The sequence below is a fragment of the Peromyscus leucopus genome, chromosome 1 (assembly GCF_004664715.2).
Source record: "Peromyscus leucopus breed LL Stock chromosome 1, UCI_PerLeu_2.1, whole genome shotgun sequence".
Taxonomy (NCBI): Eukaryota; Metazoa; Chordata; class Mammalia; order Rodentia; family Cricetidae; genus Peromyscus; species Peromyscus leucopus.
This window is the reverse complement of record NC_051063.1, coordinates 188,458,809-188,479,985: the sequence shown is the minus strand read 5'-3', so window position 1 is coordinate 188,479,985 and position 21,177 is coordinate 188,458,809. Positions and strand designations below refer to the sequence as shown.

Sequence of the window (21,177 nt, the reverse complement as noted above, 5' to 3'; positions counted from 1 at the left end):
GGCCAACAGTACAATACGGAGAGAAAAACGAACATCATTGGCAGGAACACTGGAACAGGACAAAGGTGCACACCTTCTTCAGTTTTGTTTAATGTGGAGCTATGACGACTAGCAAGAGAAATTTGAAAAAGACCAAGAGGCAAAAGAGATAAGATCGGCATAAAGGCACCAAATGCTCTTTTCCACAATGATGTGATCATAGAGGGCAAACTCCCTACTGATAGCTGGGCACGGTGGCACACAACTTTAATCCCAGTACTCAGGAGGCAGAGGCAGTTGGATTTCTGTGAAATTCGAGGCCAGCCTGGTCTACAAGATGAATTCCAGGACAGCCAGGGCTGTTACACAGAGAAACCCTGTCTTGAAAACCCCCCTGAAAAAACAAAACAAAACAAAACCATAAAAACCTCCCTACTGATAACATGAGGAATTTAGATTTGTCAAATGCTTGAAGTAATGTTGAAAATGCAAAATTAACATGTAAAATCACTACTTTTTCCATATATCAATAATGAGGATATTAAAAACCAAATTAAGAAACTAACCCATAAACATTACCTTAAAATACACCCAGGAGACAGGCATGGTGACACAAGCCTCTGATTCCAGTGCTCAAGAAACAGAAATAGGTGGATCTATGTGAGTTCAAGGCCAGAACAGCCAGAGCTACATAGTAAGACTCTTTCTCAAAAGAGATAGATAGATGATAGATGATAGATAGATAGACAGACAGACAGATTAAAAACCCATCCAGGAATACTCCTAAAGAATAAGGTGCTAATTAATTAATTAACTTTGACTTCTTTTTTTTTTTTTTTGTGGGTTTTGCTTTATTTTCTCAACACCTGTGTGAAATACAACAAACATTTTACAGAGAAGTGTGTAACCTATCCCTATTGGAAATGCAATTCAGTATCTCTGGATATAGGCAAGTATTTCATATATGTTAAAGACCATGCCATTGAAGATGTTTTTTTAATTTTTAAAGGCACATCAAATTCTTCAGAAATACTTCCACCAGCACTCACTTTCTGTGTTGTAATAGTGTGGCTTAATCACCAATTGTGGGTTGTTAGTTCTTACATTGTACACAAATTTCTTGATTTTCTTTCCATGAATTTCCTTGTTGTCCAACGCTAGAAATTTTATTTTGCATGTTGGAGACCACAAGACTGTACATAAATTCTTAATTGTGTCATAATTGAGAGCATTTTTCATTAAGTTCATTTGTATCAAACTTTGGTTGTCAGAAAAAAGACTTAAGAGATCCTGACAGCAAATGGGGGTTAATCCACAGTTTTCCAGTCCTAGCCTCTGAATGTGGCAGTTTGGATCTTTTAAAGCTTCACACAAAATATGCAGGCCAGCATCCTCTAAGTTGTTGTTCCCAAGGTCTAGGCTCCACAGGTTTGGGTTATTCACAATAACAGGAGCCAGATCCAGACAACTGTCACTGGTGAGAATACAGCCCATCAGCTCCAACTCCTGAATAGTGCAGGTTGGCTGCTGAAGGATGTGACACAAAAGCTTAATCCCACTGTCCTGAAGCTTGTTTGATCCCAGGTCCAGATGTATCAAACTCCTGTTGTTCAGAAGAGCATCAGAGAGAAACTTACTACCAACTGAAGTCACACAGCAACACCTCAACACAAGGCTCTGGAGAGTACACTGTGGATATCTCAAGGCATCACTGAGAAGCTCTATCCCTTCATCTTCCAAGATGTTGTCTGCCAAACATAAGTGTGTCAGTCTCTTGCTTTTGGTGATAGCCAAGGAAAGAGCCTCACACACAGCTTTTGTGATGCCACAGCTTGCTAAGGACAGTCTCTCTAGGTGACAGTTGGGGTTTTCTAAAGTCTGACACAGTGACTTCACTCTAACTTTGACTTCTATGATGAAAAATTTAAGGCACTCAAAAAAGGTAAAAAAGATAATAAACAATGAAATGCATTTCCATGCACACCAAGAGGGAAAATGACACAAGACACAGTATAAACATATATATTACAACAGCAGGGACTGATCTATTAAAGCTGTGATCTCAGGCCATAATACAGAGCCACATGACCAACAGCACCATAGTAGAGGCAAAAGAGGAGGCCCAGCCCAGGGCAAGGGAGAGCAGATCCAGAACCAGCCCAAGCAGCTAAGACCATCTGTAATTTTACCAAAACGCCAAAATCTTAAGCTGCAGGATAGGCAGATTCTTCAACTAATGGTGTTGGGAAAAGTATCTATCCACATACAATATATGAACCTGGGTTTGATTTTCTCCCCCTGTGCAGTGAATCACAGACCTTCAAGTATGAGCTGGAAAGAATGAACCTGCAGAGTAACACGAAGGAGAAAAATGTTCATATGTGGACATAGGGAACTAGTTTCTGAATAAAATTACAGATCACTCAGTATCCACACTAGTGGTTCTAAACAATAACAGACAAGGGCGCCTATGCAGAAGGAAGAACACAGAGATACAGTATCAGTAGGAATTCCAACTCATTGCACCCACTATATAAATAAATGTGCAGCTTTTTTTTTTTTTTTTTTTTTTTTTTGGTTTTTCGAGACAGGGTTTCTCTGTGCAGCTTTGTGCCTTTCCTGGAATTCACTCTGTAGCCCAGGCTGGCCTCAAACTCACAGAGATCCGCCTGCCTCTGCCTCCCGAGTGCTGGGATTAAAGGCACACGCCACCACTGCCCGGCAAATATGCAGCTTTTTGAACAACCAAACAAGCACGCACACACACACACACACAAAAAAAAAAAAAAAAAACAACTAGACTCAATTATATCACACATGTGGTTCTGTGTAGAATTACCACTAATTGAAACACATTCTTGTAAAGAGTGACTTCAGAAATCACTGTCTTAAGGGTGATCATAAGAGAAAACTTATAGAAGATGCTAAAATGTAATTAATAAAGTAATTAAACTATAAGAATACCAATGAAAGACAAATGAACTCAGAAAAAGGAAAAGACATATAAGAAATAGAGGGAAAAAAATATCAAATGTCATGAGTTTGTTCTTGCCTGTCAGTGAGTTCTTCAATACAAATGAATATTACCCAAAGAAAAGATGCAAATAGAAACAGGCCTCAGCATTAAATATATATATATATATACACACACACACACACACACACACACACACACATATTTACATACAGATAGATTAGATATAGGTAGGTAGGTAGATAGATGGATAGACGGATAAACAGGAAGGAAGGAAGAAAAAATGAAAATATAGCAATTCACTTCAAACATAAGAACACAAAATCCTAAGAGTAAAGGAATTTTTAAAAAAACGTTTACAAGGGTTGGGGATTTAGCTCAGTGGTAGAACGCTTGCGCAGCTCTGAGAAAAAAAACAAACAAAAACAAAAACGTTTACAAGCCAGGCAGTGGTGGCACATGCCTTTAATCCCAGCACTGGAAGGCAGAAGCAGGTGGATCTCTGAGTTTGAGGCCAGCTTGGTCTACAGAGTAAGTTCCCAGGACAGTCAGAGTTACACAGAGAAACTTTATCTCAAAAAACAAACAAACAAAACAAAAATTCCACGAATTTGAATAAGAGTAAAGAAAAAAGGTTGGACATAATTATTGCAGGCCACAGAAAAAGCCAAATCAATCAAAATACAAAGAATATTGATAAAATATTCCTTCCATTCACTAGAAAGGTTGTGATCAATATGAGTGCATTTTACACAATAATTTCCAAACACAGGAAGCCACCACTGGCAGAATGATAGAAAGAATGTAGACAGTGATGCTGGAAAACTTCAGCATCCATCCAATATTGAGTGTTGGATAATGACATCAGTATTACTGGGGAAAATGGAGCATCAACAGCGCAGGAAAAGGTTACACCTAGCAGCCTTCCACACAGCAGCAGAGGTCTCACAATCTTCTCGAACTTCAGGGAGCATGCTCTACTGTGGTCAAATCTTAGAAACAGACTAAGTCACCAGGAGAAGGTGGTGGTACATTCCTTTATCCCAGCACTCAGGGAGCAGAGGCAGATGGATCTGTGAGTTTGAGGTCAGCCTGATCTATAGAGTGAGTTCTAGGACAGCTAGAGCTACACAGCAAAACCCTGTCTCAAGAAAAATCAAAGAGAGAAAGAGAGAAAGAAAGAGAGAAAGAAAGAAAGAGAGAAAGAAAGAAAGGAAGGAGAAAGAAAGAGAGAGAGAAAGAAAGAAAAAGAGAGAAAGAAAGAAAGAGAGAAAGAAAGAAATAGAGAAAGAGAGAAAAGAAAAAGAAAGAAAAGAAATTCTCTTTTCTGACAGAGTTGGAAAGCAGATATTAACACCAGACTGAAAACAGAAGGAATACATGATGTGAAAACTGACAGCTGGCATGTTCTTATTCAAAAACAAAAAGGCCATGTAGAAGGTTGCCTTCTCTAAAGTTTCCAAGAAATTCCTATCAAAAACTTCCTGGCATTTTTGTAGAAATAGAGAAAGTAATCCTAAAGTAATATTAAATTGTGGGAAACCACAAACATTTAAAAAATTCTTCAAAGAAAGATCAAAACCAGAGGCAATTTGAAAACTCTGTTAAAATTATATCAACAAAACCACTGAGTGTTGCTCTCAAGACAGACAGGAGATTATTTTAGAGAACAATGCACACGGAGCTTAATACTCTAGAGAGATACTAAACAATTCGTATCAAAATCCTACTGGCATTGTTTTAGGATGTGGAGAAAGTAACCCTACTATTAGATATAGAATTTGAAGGAACTACAAAAAAAACTGCAAAATTTTTGAGAGCAGAGAAAAACCGAGGGGCATCAATTTTCCTAATTTTATAAACTAAAATTGTAGTAATGAAAACTATTTAATATTGATATGAAGAAACTATCAATGATATGCATTCAAGAGGAATACCATCAATCACATGTACAGTCAAATAAAATTACATTTGCTTTTTACTATTAATTGGTTTGTTTGTTTGTTTGTTTTTGTTTCTCAAGACAGGGTTTCTCTGTGTAGCTTTGGAGCTTATCCTGGAACTCGCTCTGTAGACCCTGCTGGCCTCGAACTCACAGAGATCCACCTGCCTCTGCCTCCCGAATGCTGGGATTAAAGGCATGCGCCACCACCGCCTGGCTTTACTATTAATTGCCTGGCTTTACTATTAATTCTTACATAGAAAGTCTTCTAACACCTATAACAGGATAATCCTGAGGAGATTATTCTCAGTAGAGTTCTCCAGAATCATTTATAATGAAACAGAATGTGGCAAAACTGATTTCATGCCAGTTTCTGCCATCACTTGAACCGCTCACCAATCCTTGCCTCAAGCAACCCAACACACCTGGATCCTTTGCTACTGTCTCCTCTCTCTTCACCATCCAGGGATCTATGTTCTGCTGCACAGGTGAGCAGGTCTGGGTGATCAGTGAGTCCTAGACATGAGAAAGAGATTGTTCAGAAAGCACCTGGGTTTCTAACACAGCACTGTGCACAGAGGATAAAGAGAAAATGAAACAGAAGACTCTACAAATGGTTCCCCAACTGTCATGTAGTGTCAGAAAACACTGAAAATATTTAGAAACCATTTTCAATCTGCATAACTTGAGTCCCACTTCCAATCACAGCTCAGCTAAAACTAAAGGGTAGGGCTGGAAAGATGGCTCAATGGTTCAGAGTACGTGCTGTGTGGATCCTAAATGGTCTTATAATAAAAACCTGGAGACAGATACTAGGGGAAATGCTGAAAGATCAGAGAGACAATGGAACAAGTCACAGCCTTTTCTCACCTGACAACTCCATGAAATCTCTGACTGAATGTCTCAGTCCTCAGGCAAAAAGGCCTAATTCATGTATCCTTCCACCTTATATTCCTTCCTCTACCCAGAGATATCACTTCCTGTCTCAACTTCCCAAGTCTCGGCATCCATACAGTGGCTCACAATCATCTTCTATTCCAACTCCAAGGGATCTGACCCCTTTTCCTGGCCTCTGTAGGCACCAGGTATGAAAGTGGTACAGACATACAGGCAGGCAAACACATATGAGCAAATTAAAAACAAAACAAAACCTCAAGAGTGGAAATGAAACTTCATGATTGAGGTGGCAATATTATATACCAGTGAGTCTCTCGGAACACAAATGAAAGAAACCTAACACTTCTCCCAAATGAAAAACATGAGGAATAGAGAAAACTTTATGAAAATGTTCTTTCCTGCTTTGAAATTTTTTCACTATAATATGAGATGTAAGGTTCATCCACACAAAGCTCACACACATGCAGCACAGTTTGAGAAGGAACCTGAGGATGAGAAAGAATAATACAAGAAAACTATTCTCATCCACAGTAATCAAACTGCTGTAATTCTGTTGTGGAAATCTCTCTGGAATAAGCAATCTTAAACCATTGGAGGTGAGAAAGGAGAGATGCCACCGTGGACTGAGTCTCTAGGTCAGTGTGTATTCGCATTTTATGATCTACAGCTACAAGGTGGGACCAGGAGAAAAGTAAGCAGGACTTCCCAAAGGCAGCTTGGGGGCTTTTCAAATGCATGTTAAAGCATGTTAAATGCACGTGGTAAGGTTGCTAATTGTTTCAGCAATTTCTCCAGGTCATTCTGTTCCAAGCAGCAAGATGAAGTCCAGGCAGCAAGATTAGCTGTAAAAGCAGAACTTTAAGTAAATTAAACAAATCAGTAATTCAGGATCTAATAAATGGTCTTTTCCACCTTATTCTACTTCAATTCTCCAACTCCAGTCTCTGTACAAAACCCTCTGAGCATTCCCCTTCCTCCTGGGAGAGGTCTACAACAATATCACCGAATGTCAACAAACCCTGAAATAAAAAGTCATGGTTTGAGTAGGGTGGTGGTGATAAACTCCTTTAATCCCAGCACTCAGGAGGCAGAGGCAGGTGGATCTTTGAGTTTGAGGCTAGCCTGGTCTGAAGTTCTAGGACACCCAGGACTGAGAAATCCTGTTTCAACCGCCCCCCCCCCCCCACCCAAACAAAAAGCAAGAGTTTGGCCAAGTGGCCATGTGCTATCCTTGAACCAAGAAGACAAAGAAAATCTGAGACTCTTCTGATGTAGGTGAGTGGTCACAATTATTCAAAAGTCCTTTCTACTGAAGTGCTGTTCTATTCGGTGCTTTATAACGGTGGACATACTGTAGCCTGATAGCCTCACTCTCGGCATGCATAAGGTGTCTTTCTAGACTATAAGATGTAACATTATGTAACACACTCACATAAGAGTACAAAATTTTGAGCACTGTATTTACACCATAGAACATCTCAGATGGAAAATTAGTGGTAAAATTCTACATAGTAAATGTCTATGCTTAGGACCATAACTGTGGAGTTTGCTAAAATATATTTGTGATTCAAACAAATCTACAGTCGATCCTTATGTGATTAATATCTAACAAGCTTTTTAGGTTGACAATTCACAAGCTCTAAATGCCACTCTCCTAAGTAGGGAAGTGGTGGAAAACGTTAGTTGAAAAGTATGGATAATTTAAAATGTAAGAGCTTTGTTGTTTCGGAAGTAACAAACAGAACACTGTTAAAAATATCAATATATAAATTCAATTTTGCAACAATATTCATAAGAGACTATTTTAAAAATCTTAAAAGAAAAAAAAAACAGTCTAGTTCATACAGTCTAAATTTACCAACAGTAAATTTTTTTGTGAAAGCAGGGTCCTTATGAACAGCAGAGAAACTGCTCGCACCCCTGTCCCTCCCCTCCCGCGTCCCAGCCCCGCAGCTCCTCTGACCTGGGAGGTTCCAGGGCCGCCGGGCTGCGGTTCCCGCCACTGCGCTGCTGACTGGTGACTTTCCCAGGCCGCCCGGCGCGGCCACTGCGGCTCCGGGGAGATTTCCGTCCCCCCGACTCCCAGCCGTGTCCTCCGCTCCCAGGTTGTGCACTGTGCGTCTCCCGAAATTCCTTAGGGACTGGCGAGTTTGCTGCGCCTCCAGGCTTTGGGGGCCCCGAGCCTAGCCCGGCCCCGCCCACTACGCAGTTTGCTCACACTCACCCATCCCCGCCCACCTACTTCCTCTTTCCGTTCGGTTTCCCAAGCCGGTCCAGCGGTGCAGGTGTTCCCTGGGCAGCGCCCTTGAAGTCGGCGACATTCCCAGTTCCACCCTTGCCCTCTGCACTGGCAATGGGTGAACAGAATTGTGGGAAATTCTGTGGCTTCGGGAAAGATTTGTGCTCCTCTGGCAGGTTAGCTGGCTCTGTTCAGCAAGCTTAACGGAGACAACCAAAATATAGGTGTCATTCTCGCCAGGAGTGGTGGCGCAGGCCTTTCATCCCAGCCCTTGGGAGGCAGAGGCCTGAGTTCAAGGCCAGCCTGGTCTACAGATGGAGTTCCAGTACAGCCAGGGCTACACAGAGAAATTCTGTTGGAAAAAAACCAAAAACTACTCTATATATGTATGTCTCTGTGTGTACACATGTGTTTATACTTGTATATATGCATTTTACTCTCATGATATATATGAGACACACACACACATATGACAGGGAATTATATACATAGTACAAGGAAACAACAGGGGTATAAAAAGCTGTTTAACTACACGTGGGCTCAGCTTTGGACTAAGGTCTTAAGTGGGCTGCAGCAAGTGAGTGTGTCATCCTTGAGCCTGGCCACTGTGGTCCTCAAGGGCTAAAAAAGTTCCTTCTAACTCTGGGATTCCCGGCCCCTCACTGCGAATTTAGGATGGGTTCAGGCTTACATGATCCTGCCATATGCCAAGAAGCACCTGAGGAATATCTGGGAGGAAAGTGGCCGAGTTTTGGTACAAAAGAATAAAGCCAATCCAACTTTCTGAAACCTTCCCTCCTGTGCATCAGTGGCAACAGATGGCTAACAGTAATTTTAATACCTGAAAATACATAATGAAAAAGCTTTAATGGAGGATTTTCATGATATGGTAACTCCAGAGAGACGCCAGACATTCTGTGGAACAGCGGCCTTCATTCAGGGTGGTTAGAGCCTTGAGGGGAATTAAAAACTCTTAATATGCAACAACATAAAAGGACTTGGAAATTATATTGTTAACAACCAGAAATCAGACTAGTGATGTAGACATGGTTCCAGGAACTCAAAGTCCAAACTATGAAACAGAAAAACCTCAAAAAGTAAAACTCTCCTCCCCCCAAAAAAAGATTCTAGAAAAATGATAAGCTGGGCCTGGTGGTACATGTCTTTAATCCCAGCACTCAGGTGGAGGAGGCAGGTGGATCTCTGTGAGTTCCAGGCTCCTTGGTCTACAGAGAGAGTTACAGGGCAGCCAAGGCTGCATAGTAAGACTCTGTCTCAAAACAAAAACAAATTAAAGGGATATTTCCATTTAAGATGGAAATGTCCCACCTTAAAATGAAAAAAAAATAGGTGATGAGATTAAAAGGCATTTAAATGTCTTTTTTCATCTAAAACATAAAATACAGGGTTAAGATGGCAGTTTTGGCTCTGTGTCTGCTTCCATATCTTATTTGCAGCAATGTTTCCCTCTCAAAGTCATTGACATCTCCAAGGCTCATGGAGAAATGAAAACTTTCTTTCTCAGGATCTGTGAGACCACAGCATAGGATGGGAGGAAGGTTACAAGAATATTTTAGATAAAGATGAATATATATATAAGTTTTGTCTTAACAGTTTAAGAAATGAAGCCGGGCGGTGGTGGCGCACGCCTTTAAATCCAGCACTCAGGAGGCAGAGCCAGGCGGATCTTTGTGAGTTCGAGGCCAGCCTGGGCTACCAAGTGAGTTCCAGGAAAGGCGCAAAGCTACACAGAGAAACCCTGTCTCAAAAAACCAAATAAATAAATAAATAAATAAATAAATAAATAAATAAAAATAAGAAATGAAAGATGAGGACAATACCATAAAATTTTAGCATGAAGTCATGTCTAAATATGTTATAGACAATTTCTAAAGGTTGGCACTTAAGGTTAATATTGTTGTGCCCAGATCGTGACCCCCAGAGAGACCACCAAAGACGAGCATGCCGGAATGCAAAAGCAAGGTTTAATTCTGGATATCCAAAAGCAATACAAACCTAGGCAGGGACTTCGTCCAATACATCCAACGCAGTGGAGGCTGGAGGAAGCGCCCACCTGTCTGCAAGCTCAGTTTTTAAAGGGAAAAGTCACAAGGTTACACCATTTAGGGGTGCTAGTACAGGTACAATTCTGATTGGCTTGTGTCTAGGAATTCCAGAAATCACAATTCAGTTTTCCTTCTAAGGAAGTAGTTGCCCACCACCATTTTTCATTGGCTGCCCCAGATGGGGGCATCTGGTGATTACACAGTCACTATGGAAACTAGGGTTGGGACATTCTATGGTCAAGCAGTTGCCTAGGGGGCCAGGGAGAGGACATTCCATAGTCTGGCAACCATTACCTCCTGACTACCTTGTGACTCTGTACTTTTACACTTCCTGGTTTCTGGAATCTGAACTGACTGGTCTCAGTAACTTCTGGCCTGTTCTCAAAAGGAGAAATCTTAGGCCTTAATTTTAGGGTGAAAGCATTTTGGTCTTATTTCTAAGATGGCTCATTTTGGTCTCACATTTCCCCCTTCTCATGTGCCTAATGGAACCCAATCATGGGTTTTGGACAGTTAGCTCCTAAGTATCCCTCTCTAATAATGGCCATGTATAGTTAGCCATCTTGTCTCTATGCCAGGGAGTTTTCTTTTGACCCAGCATTCCAGCCTTTTCTGAACAGGGAATATGGGTGATGTATTCTCTTCTGGAACTGCTTCAAGCTGGCATTGGGGCGCCGATGTCAGGGGGCCCCAAAAGGCTGAAAAGCTAGTCAAAGACTGGGCAAGGGGGCATTTGTCAGAAGCATGTAGCTGCCTGACCCCATAGGGACAGGGAAGAACCATGTTAGCTGTGCTGGTCCACATCAGCTTTTAGCAAGTCTGGAGCTCACAGTCGTCTGGAGCAGTGGAGTCAGCAACTGAAACCTGGAGGTGACTGCCAGCCAAATGGAAATCTGTTGAGACAAATTTAAACTAGGAACAGAAGTTAAAATTTATGAACTTATTTGGAACCCTTAGGTCCATACCCTTAGTAATGGGAAAAGCAGTAGTCCCAAGACCAGGAAAGAGGAAAAATACCATCTTTAGGAATACTTATCTGGGGTCCTTTTGACCTCTGTGATGTGGGTCTAGGTTTGTATGACTCTTTTGATCCTTTGAGGCCTACTTACAAAATGACATAAAAGTTTTAGATACATTAGTATTACCAATCTGTACTGAAATCCATATTGTAGACAAAGCAGGTAATGGGTATCTTGTAAAACAGCAGAAGTGGACTCATACCTTTGAGTCCCAACAAGTTACATTTAAATATGATATCTAAAACAAATTCAAAATGTTGAGCTTGTGACTGAATAGTAAGTAGTCATTGCTCTACCAGCTCATCAGGACTCCTAAATGTTAAGCTCTGAACCATAGAACAGGAGAGTAATCTGAAACTTATCTCATTTTGGACTCATATCTGAACCTTTATGACTTACTTAAACTTTTATATCTTAGAACATTTTCCTAAAAGTGAGCTAACAAGCTAGCTATGGCCTTGCAGAAAGATCTGGTTGATGCTGCCATGCTGACAAAGTTAGAGCTAGCCTGGCCATCAGTACTGTCAGAGATCTGAGAAGGATAAACTATATCTGAGTGCAGACCAAGAAGCTTCCAATCCTATAAATTACAGGGACCAAACCCTACCCAGGTCTCCATAGCGTTGGAGGCACAAGTCAGAACAGCATCAGTCTTCTTCCGCCATCAGGTCCATAAGGCAGAGTATTTTTCCTGTGGAATAGGGACATGGAAGACTGACCTTGATCACGCAAAAGGGTGCAATCAATTCCAGTGTCCTACTGCTTGTCCACAGTCTGGGCTGGGTCCTGGCGGCAGGCGTTGCTTTGGGGCATCTTGCCCTGTGGTCAGCGTTGTCATATTTCAGGCAGAGACGTTGTGGTGCCTCGTACATAATCTTCTTTGGAGACCTTGGGTCATTGCTAGGATCTGGAAGCCTGTCTGATATAGTAAGCTTTTAGATCAACATTTAAATGCCATATTCTGCAGATCTCTGAAGTATGAGGGCTGTCCAGGTATATCTGAATAGACAAACTTTGTTTCTAATTACTTGTTTCAAGCTCAACCCTAAAAACATATGCAAGAGACTGAGTAAATGAGTAAACTTACTTACTTACCCTGACTACAATTAAAAAACTTGATTACTTATGACTGACTATTTATGTTCTCTAACAGTCTACAAAAGTAGCCTAAAAACAATGCTTTTAAGTTGAAGCTCTTCTAGCATCAAATACAGGTTCAGTAAAGAAACCAAAACAAAATATCAATATAAGGAGAAACATTTTTTTAAGCCATTGGTTTTTAACTATAAAAACTGTTCTTAAAAGACTGAGATCTCTCAAATGTCTTCCACCACTGCAACTAGACTCTTTTTGGAACTCTAGTCCTGCCATACATTTGCAAACCTCAGCTGTTTCCTATGATTCCTTTATGTTGCAAAGTTTGGATGCCAGAGCAAGGTCTATTCCTGTGAATAAAAGCATTGACGTGCAGCTTTAATATTAATCAAATACCTTATTTATTAAACATATGTTGCCATCTATTTAAATTCTCTAGAAACTTGCTGTTGAACACTTGGTAAAGACATAAGTATTAGGTGTTAACCTGAGTAGATCTTTATAACCTTAGTAAAAAATGGCTACCAGCCACATGGCTGCCCATGAGATCACCAGCCAAGATGGAGGGAGCCACGTGGTTGCTGTTTAAAGCTCGTTTTTCTAAACAATAATTACTTGCACACATACACACAGTTGGATCCAAGTTACACACATATATACATACAGTTAAAGCTTGCTTACATTTTCAAGTCACATGCCTGTATACATACACACATAAGCAGTTTGCAGAATCATTAGCCATTCTTAAGATGAAAACCAACCGGAATCAACTTTTAAATTCAGTATTTGCAGGTATAAGAAACCTTAACAGTCTACATCACATCCTCTCTGACTTTCTACAACCTTCCATGTACCTTCAGTCCATAACTTTGATCCCTTAGACATTTACTCTAGACAAATTCCACCTTTTCTTTTCCTTCAAAACAGAAACTCTTACCAAAGTCTTTCTTGTGATTTCCCTCAGTACTCTAGATTATATTGTAAAGTTACAATATTTTAAACAAGAACAGAAATACATGCATATACCATAACAAGAATAACTCTCAATTTGCATCAGCACTGTACCGCAGACAAGAAACTGTTGGTGACATTCCATTCTTGGAGCCAGACCTTGATCAGATTTTAGCCCCAGGGCAGGTCTTGGGAGCCCCACCCAACAGCATGGAAGAGAACGGGGAAAGTGTGCACCATGGAGACAAAAGATTGCTGTTAACCTCAGATTTTCAAGAACACGAGAATGACAGACTGAAAGTGATTCCACGCCCTGGCTGGGCCCACAGACCTGTAGGCCACTCCTCAGCTGTGACCCTGGAGGGGCGGGTAGTTCTCCACCAGCCCCCACACTGAGCTCCTTGAGGCTCCTGCTGGCTCCTGCCAGCTCTGCCCCGTGTCCACACAGGAGCCCAGCCAGAACCTGCTGGCCGTATCTGGGCCCCACAGTGCTCACAGCCCACTCTAGCACAAAGCCATGCCTAGTTCCCATGCAACCAAGCCTCTACTCCACAGCTTTTTGAGCGAGCTGGGGCCCGAACCCGCTGCATCTAGGCCCCGTGATGCTCACGGGCCGCCTAGCCCTCTCAGCGGCTCCCTGGGTCCCCGAAGTAGCAGCTGTGCAGCCGCAAGCTTTCTGCTGCCTGCTGCCTGTGCTCTGGTCAGAGAGAGCAAGGAAGCAATGTTAGGTTAGTCTGTGCCAGTTCAACCACCGAAGGGGTCTCCATCCCTTCAGCTGGCAATCGGCCCACAAGTCCTAATGCACACACAAGCTCAGGCATAAAACACTCACACATGTGGCCACAGTTCTCACACATTTATGCATTAACAAATAACACTGACGAACAAGATAGGCAGACAAAAAGGAAGAACAAGGTACAGATGGTCCAGGCAGACGAGAGTCCGGAGAGGGAGCCTCGATAATGCCAAAGACCTACAGATGGGACAGGGACAATTCTCCCGATCCCCAGATGGATCCAAACAGACAGACCCCTCACGGGCATCCTAACAGACGGACCCCTCTCAGGCGTCCTATGACGGGGGGACCTGTAAGGACCCCCGCGTCCTGATGAGGGGTTGGAACGTCTTCCAACTCCTCCAGCATCACCTTACAGGCGCGTCCGCCAAGGTGAGCCTGTCAGATTCAACCGCCGGCTTCAGATAAGAAAATGAAAGTAAAAGGAAAGCGAAGACAAGAAAATGGAGCGCTCCGGAGCTCTTAGGTGTCCCGGCGGGGGGTCTCTGGGGATCCCGGAGAGCCTCCAAATGTTGTGCCCAGATCGTGACCCCCAGAGAGACCACCAAAGACGAGCATGCCGGAATGCAAAAGCAAGGTTTAATTCTGGATATCCAAAAGCAATACAAACCTAGGCAGGGACTTCGTCCAATACATCCAACGCAGTGGAGGCTGGAGGAAGCGCCCACCTGTCTGCAAGCTCAGTTTTTAAAGGGAAAAGTCACAAGGTTACATCATTTAGGGGTGCTAGTACAGGTACAATTCTGATTGGCTTGTGTCTAGGAATTCCAGAAATCACAATTCAGTTTTCCTTCTAAGGAAGTAGTTGCCCACCACCATTTTTCATTGGCTGCCCCCAGATGGGGGCATCTGGTGATTACACAGTCACTATGGAAACTAGGGTTGGGACATTCTATGGTCAAGCAGTTGCCTAGGGGGCCAGGGAGAGGACATTCCATAGTCTGGCAACCATTACCTCCTGACTACCTTGTGACTCTGTACTTTTACACTTCCTGGTTTCTGGAATCTGAACTGACTGGTCTCAGTAACTTCTGGCCTGTTCTCAAAAGGAGAAATCTTAGGCCTTAATTTTAGGGTGAAAGCATTATGTTTAATTGTTAAATTTTATTAAAATCCCTAAGCTATAGTGATAACTAAACTGACTTTAGAAACTGTTTGTCTAATCAATATAATCACTTAAGTTTCTGCTAACTTTGTTAAGCATTAACCATTTGGGGGAAGTGAGTTATTTTTAACCTTAATCTTAATGTTATTTAGTGTTAATATTATAAAGCTGGTAAAACTGTCCATCAAGGATAAGGGAGTGAAGGGGGGAAAAAGTATTTTGGTCCTTGCCCTTTAAGCCAGGGTCCCTTTGATAAGTTGACCACAGAGGCCTTGGAGTCTCTGTAGAGAAGACTTTGACCAATATTGTTAGGGTCCCAGGAAATTCCTTTCCCCAAAGTCTGGCATTTAGGCAAAAGCAAGCATTCCCTCAGGAATATAAAAAGATAATTCTTACTTGCTAAAGAGTCATTCCCATATCCCTGACAAAAGGGACATGTGACTTTTCCATTAACTTATGACTGTGGTGCCTATTAGCATATCAAAGTAAGCTGGCCTCTAGGCTCCCTGTGTCCCTACTCACAAGTGCCTTTTACAGAGCCATCCTGGGTGGCATATCCCACCCCCTACCCTAAACCTCTCCAGCCCCTGTACTTCTGTTCCCTTCCTCCAGCTTCTGATCTCTATATCACTTAGCCATTTTGGCTATGCCCTCTTGGTTCTGCTCTTGGCTCCGCTCCTGGACATCTCTTCATCCAGTTGCTCTCTCTCCTTCCTTCTCTTTTCTCTTCCTCTTTTGCTCCATCCCTCCTCATGGCCCGATTCAGCTGGCCTATTCCAGATGCCTCTGGTTATCTCCACACTCTAAATCCTTCTAACTAATGTTTCCTGCTGTTGTCACTCAAGAAAACTCTGGGGAACTGTGGGGTTGGTGGGTTGCCACCCCACACATTTTATTGACTCATTTGTTGATGGACATTAAGGCTGATTCCATGTTCTGTGAATTAACGGTTACTATAGCCCACAAGGAATTATTTCCTTTGAGTACGTCCAGGATGACTTTAGGTTTTTTGTATTACTTCCCACTACCTTTACATAATGCTGTCCTAATACTCATGTCCATGGACAGGGACAGGGCACTTGCATGCTACATTGGCCAACACGCTCATCAGCCCTAGTGATGTTTACGATTATAGCCATTGTCACCATACTATCTCATTGTTCATTTTATCCCATCTAATCATTATATATGTGGAACCTTATTTATCTAGTAGTCATTTGTATTTGCTTTTGGTAATATGTCTAGAAAATATTTAATTGATTTTTAATTGGGTCATTAAAAATGTAATATCATGTTTTTAGTTGTATAACTATATACTTGCCTAGATACAATTGTATCTTTGTGTATGGATAACCAGATTATGGTTATTTTTCCTTTGGGAATAGTATTAAAATATTGTATGGAACAAATAGGATGTAAGAGGGTGGAAAGATGAGGAAGATCCTCCAGGTCAAACCCAAATGAATCTTAGTAAGCCACCAACAGTTTCATAGTACATTGTTATGCATTACTGTTGACATTGGTGGGAAGCACTCAAAACTGTTACATAGTGTGCTTTTAGAAGTTATAGTACTGATCTGCCATAAAGGCTGAGAAAATACATGGATCTTAAACTGTACTCTTTATTAATGGATGGACTATTATCACCCCTAAGAAGCACTACTCCATTGTGCACTGAGATCCACATTTTGTCTGCAGGAAGGAAAATATTCTATAACAAAGAGATGAGTATTTTCCTTTGTGTCTACACTTTACTTAGGAATCTGCCCTAAGTGTTACTATGCATTCCTATGGGTGTCAGTGGAGTGTCTTCAAGGATTGAACTAGATGATCTCTTACATTTTTATCATTAATTCATGGATGAATTAGACAGTACCCCTACTAGGTACACCCCTGCGCATCCACATACAGAAAGGAAAAGATATATCGTTGATATATCTTCATGTTTATTTCAAGTGTGGAGTCATACAGATCTCTACATGGACATAGGATACCATAGAAGTGGCTGTGACTCTGCTGTCTCAGTGCATACCTCAGGAACCCCTCCTCTTTCCTAATCCTGGCATCATCCAGGATTAGGTTAAAAAATATGAAGCCCCTTACCCACAAGATCATTTCCCCACAGTCTTTGCATTCCTCTTAGAGATTCTACCTACCTTAGTAAAACATAAACACTTGACTCTCCTGCTGTAGTTAGTGAGCTCACAGGTTGTGTGAGGGTGCAGAGAACAGGCCCCTAGTTATGTCTTTGTGATTCTGTGATGTCACCTTCTCTCAGGGCTGTAACTGCCTAAGGTGGCAGTTTGGTCACCTTAGAAAACCTGAGAAGCATTCCTCATTATCACCAAAAGCCTCTGAGTCATCTCTCCAGCCCCATAAATACATATTTCTTACCCATTAAAAATTAGTTTAACCAAGCATGGCAGCACACACTTTTAATACTTTAATCCCAGCACTCAGGAGTCAGAGGCAGGTGGATCTCTGTTCAAAGCCACTGGTCTACTTAGTGAGTTCCAGGACACTAGGACAGCCAGATGTACACAGTGAGACCCTGACTCAAAAAGAAAGAAAAGGAAAAAAGAATTTAGTAATTGGTATCAGTCCTGTAACATATCCTTTTAATTTATACTGATGGCATTTCTCCCAAATGTAAATTCTAATAATTGATCTTAACTCCTATTCTCTGTTCAAGGGTATGCAGGGCTGTGTTTGTCAGCACCTGCTTCTTGGTAATCTTTAAGGACACCACCAACAACCCCAGGGTGTTCACCGGTGAGTATAAAGGCCACCAAGTGTACTAGCACCTTTGTCTTCCTTTGCTTGCTGGTTCATGGTCTGATAAACGTTACCGTCCCAGTGTATGAAACAGGCAAAGGCAGTAACAATAATATCACAAAGTCAACAGACTTAGGACACTGTTCTGTGGAGCAGCAAAGTGCTTCACCATGCAGTAATGCCATCAGCCCCTGATGTCTTGATTGGGAGTCATGCTCTGGGCCACGGTTTTCCTTTCTCTCCTGGTACCAGCAGCAGGTTCCACACATGTGTGAGAACCATGATTCCACCATTCACCCAGAATCTAAGCTACAGAAACTATCCTGCTTCTGTGTTAACACCTTTGGGACAGGTAATACTTTTTTCTCATCATTCATGCCTGTGACTCTGTTACATTATCTATGAGGGTTTTGCCAACACGTTTGTATGTACACAATGTTCTTGCCTGGTGGCCCCAGTAGTCAGAGGTGTCAGATCCCTTGGAACTTCAAATTTGGAGTTACAGGTTGTAAGCTACCAAGTGAGTGCTGGGACTCGAACTCCAGTCCTCTGGAAAAACAGTGCTTTTAACCAATGAGTCATCTCTCCACACTCTGAAACCTCATTCTCATGATGGAGGGCATCTGCATTATCCAGAAGAGGTTCTCCAGCTGCCAGAGTCCTTTCTTCTCTTCAGCTGACTCCTGGGTATCCTGCTCGCTTTGACTGCAGATGGGAAAAACACTCCACAACTCTTTTAACTACATGGACTTTCATAAAGAACATGTGAGTACTTACTCATCTCAGAACCTATAAAGAATCATGACATTAAAGAGAAATATTAACACACACACACACACTATTGTTAAGGGTTAAGAATAAGTCTAATTATTATGGTAAATCTATTAATAATATCACAAATTTCACATTACTAATGTTAAGAGGTCAGGCTAGGGTATAAGGAGATAATCCATGTTTTCATTATGAAGTATCAATACCATGACTTCTACTGCCCCGCCTGCAGGGCTTCAACGGGTTCTCGACCACCCTAAAGAGGGACTGTAGGGACAAGAGATACAAAGGAAAGACACCAAGTCTGGATTCTGATCAAGGTGCAACTTTATTTCTCTTCCACAAAGGTTTATATAGCTCAGCAGGGTGGGGGAGCAAGAAGAGGTCATCTGCATAAGGTGGGGCAAGCTAACAGGATGTTTGTATAGGATGTTTACAGGGTGAGAGGGTCAAGGGCTCTGACTCAATGCCCTGTTGCTAGGCAACCTGACTGTAAGATGATCTAGTTCCCCGTCTTATTGGGGGTCTGTATTTTTCTACTAACTAGAGATTCTGTCCTTGTCCCTGACATTCTACCTTAAAATTTTGGGAGGAATATTGACTCAGAAACACTTCTCTGTCTGGCTATGTTCTTCTACACCTTTGCCATTTTCATTCACAGGGTTGAGACCACAAGATCCAAGCAATTAATGGGATGGGCAAAAGAGAGAAGTCCCTGTCACTGGAGGATTGCTCTTACCTATTTGACCATGATCTAGCTATACTAAATAAAACCTAAGTTAGATGTACTGTGTGTTCAGCCCATGGGTCTCTGTGTTTCTAAGACAGTAAATCCCAGGCACGGCTGATCTGTTTTCCTCATCTCCCACATGGCACTGTTACCGCACACCTGAATCAAGGGCACCTGTGACCACATGGCAAGTTTGATGCAGCTCAAATCCCAGCATGGTTAGGGAGAGGGGCTCTTTACACCACTAGCTGGAGACAAACCCACAAATAGCAAGAGCATGAGAAATGTTAAAGTCATAACCTGTGGGTGTGACACATGTACATGTACAGCTAGGAAATCCCAAAGAGTATGCAGGAACACCATTTTTCAGTCCTCAAGAAAGTTGGAGAAGTATTTACTCCAACTGAAAAGCACAGTGACTCATATAGAAAAATTAAGACACAATAGACTTTAGCCAAACAAGTGTGTTGTAAAAAAGAAAACCTAATGAGTAAGTGGATTTGTTCTGAATTTGAGTGGAGTGCAATTAGTTTTCTTTGGAGATATGGCCCCCGAAAGGTTATTCATGGTCTAGTAGATCGATTTTACACCCATGTACATACACTTGGCACTAAGTGAACTCAAGCACTTAAAAAAAAAAAAAAAAAAAGAGCACATGAAGATATGAAGAAAGAGTATGGCAGTGGGGGAAAGTTGGGGAGAAGTATATCCAAATGCATGATGCATATACATGAAATTCTAAATCAATAAACTCAACTCTAATATACTAAGATATTTATTTAAATATAAAGGAAAAGCCTAATCTCTGTGTTCAAGTGTGGTTGACCAGAGTTAGAAACAAAGTAAAACTTCCATAACTGTGAATTAGGATTCTAATTTCACTGTCAAGTAATTTCTGTTAAATTCATCATAACACCTCCAACATGAAATATGAACTTTGACAAGGTTATGTGAAATCATATAAGGCTTATGTGCTATGGAAAGATTTTGATTGTGGGCTCTCCAGTGCTTTATCAAGCCTTGCAAATTATCCTGTATTCCTCATTCATTAAACTAGGGTGTGAGAGGTTCAGGCTGGGGGCTTGATCACATTTACTCACTGAATTTCAATGTAAAGCCATTAAACACAGATGTTTTATTTATTTAAAAAAATCACCTTACACAGAGTTGCAAAATATTACAAAATTACATGTGCTTTTACAAAAAAATTGTAGATTACAATAGGAGGAATGTTACTTTACTAAGTATGGAAACTTACAGTTATTATTTACCATTTCCAAAGATGGCAAACGTGTGAGTTTCATGGCGTACACTGTTCAACACAACTATACATTTTCTAAGATTCGCTTTTATTTTCCTCTGATATCTCTATTTTTCCACATACATTTCATTGAGGACATCCAGCTAGAAATCACTAATTCCATGGATTTGCCAATTTTTTTCAGGGATCTGTAAAATGTTTTTGAGATGCCCCTGCCTCTGCCTGCTGAATGCCAGGATAGCCCTTTTCTCTTCCTACTGTCCAGCATACTTACTTCATATGTAAGTGTATTCCTCCTTCTCCTGCAATTAAAGCTCATCTCCATTTGTGTTATAGTGATGAAGTTTGCTTAGGCTATTAATTCTTCATGGAGCTAAAACACACAGTAGATTTCTGGGAGCGGCTGGCAGCAAGCGCCAATGGCTGCACCTATGACCTCAGAATCCTGCTCACACACAAAGAGAACTGAACTTTGGGTAAACACCATGTGTTACAAATAAAGGGGAAGAATAATGCCTGAAACCAAAGGGATTCCAAGACGGGATTCTGCTCGGGTGGTGAAGGCTGTTTTAAATAG

The 21,177-nt window shown here is 41.5% G+C and overlaps 1 protein-coding gene across 1 annotated transcript in view; it reads right to left on the bottom strand.

Annotated features, from left to right (window-relative positions):
- Positions 1-21,177, bottom strand: part of LOC114683966 (zinc finger protein 729-like) — a 279,247-nt gene that overhangs the window by 10,752 nt on the left and 247,318 nt on the right. The window contains exons 5-7 of the mRNA XM_037200066.1: positions 8,017-8,139; positions 7,756-7,975; positions 5,321-5,411 (exon numbers count right to left, since the gene is read on the bottom strand). Of these exons, the coding sequence (XP_037055961.1) occupies positions 5,321-5,411; positions 7,756-7,975; positions 8,017-8,139 (434 nt within the window). The remainder of the gene's footprint in view (positions 1-5,320; positions 5,412-7,755; positions 7,976-8,016; positions 8,140-21,177) is intronic.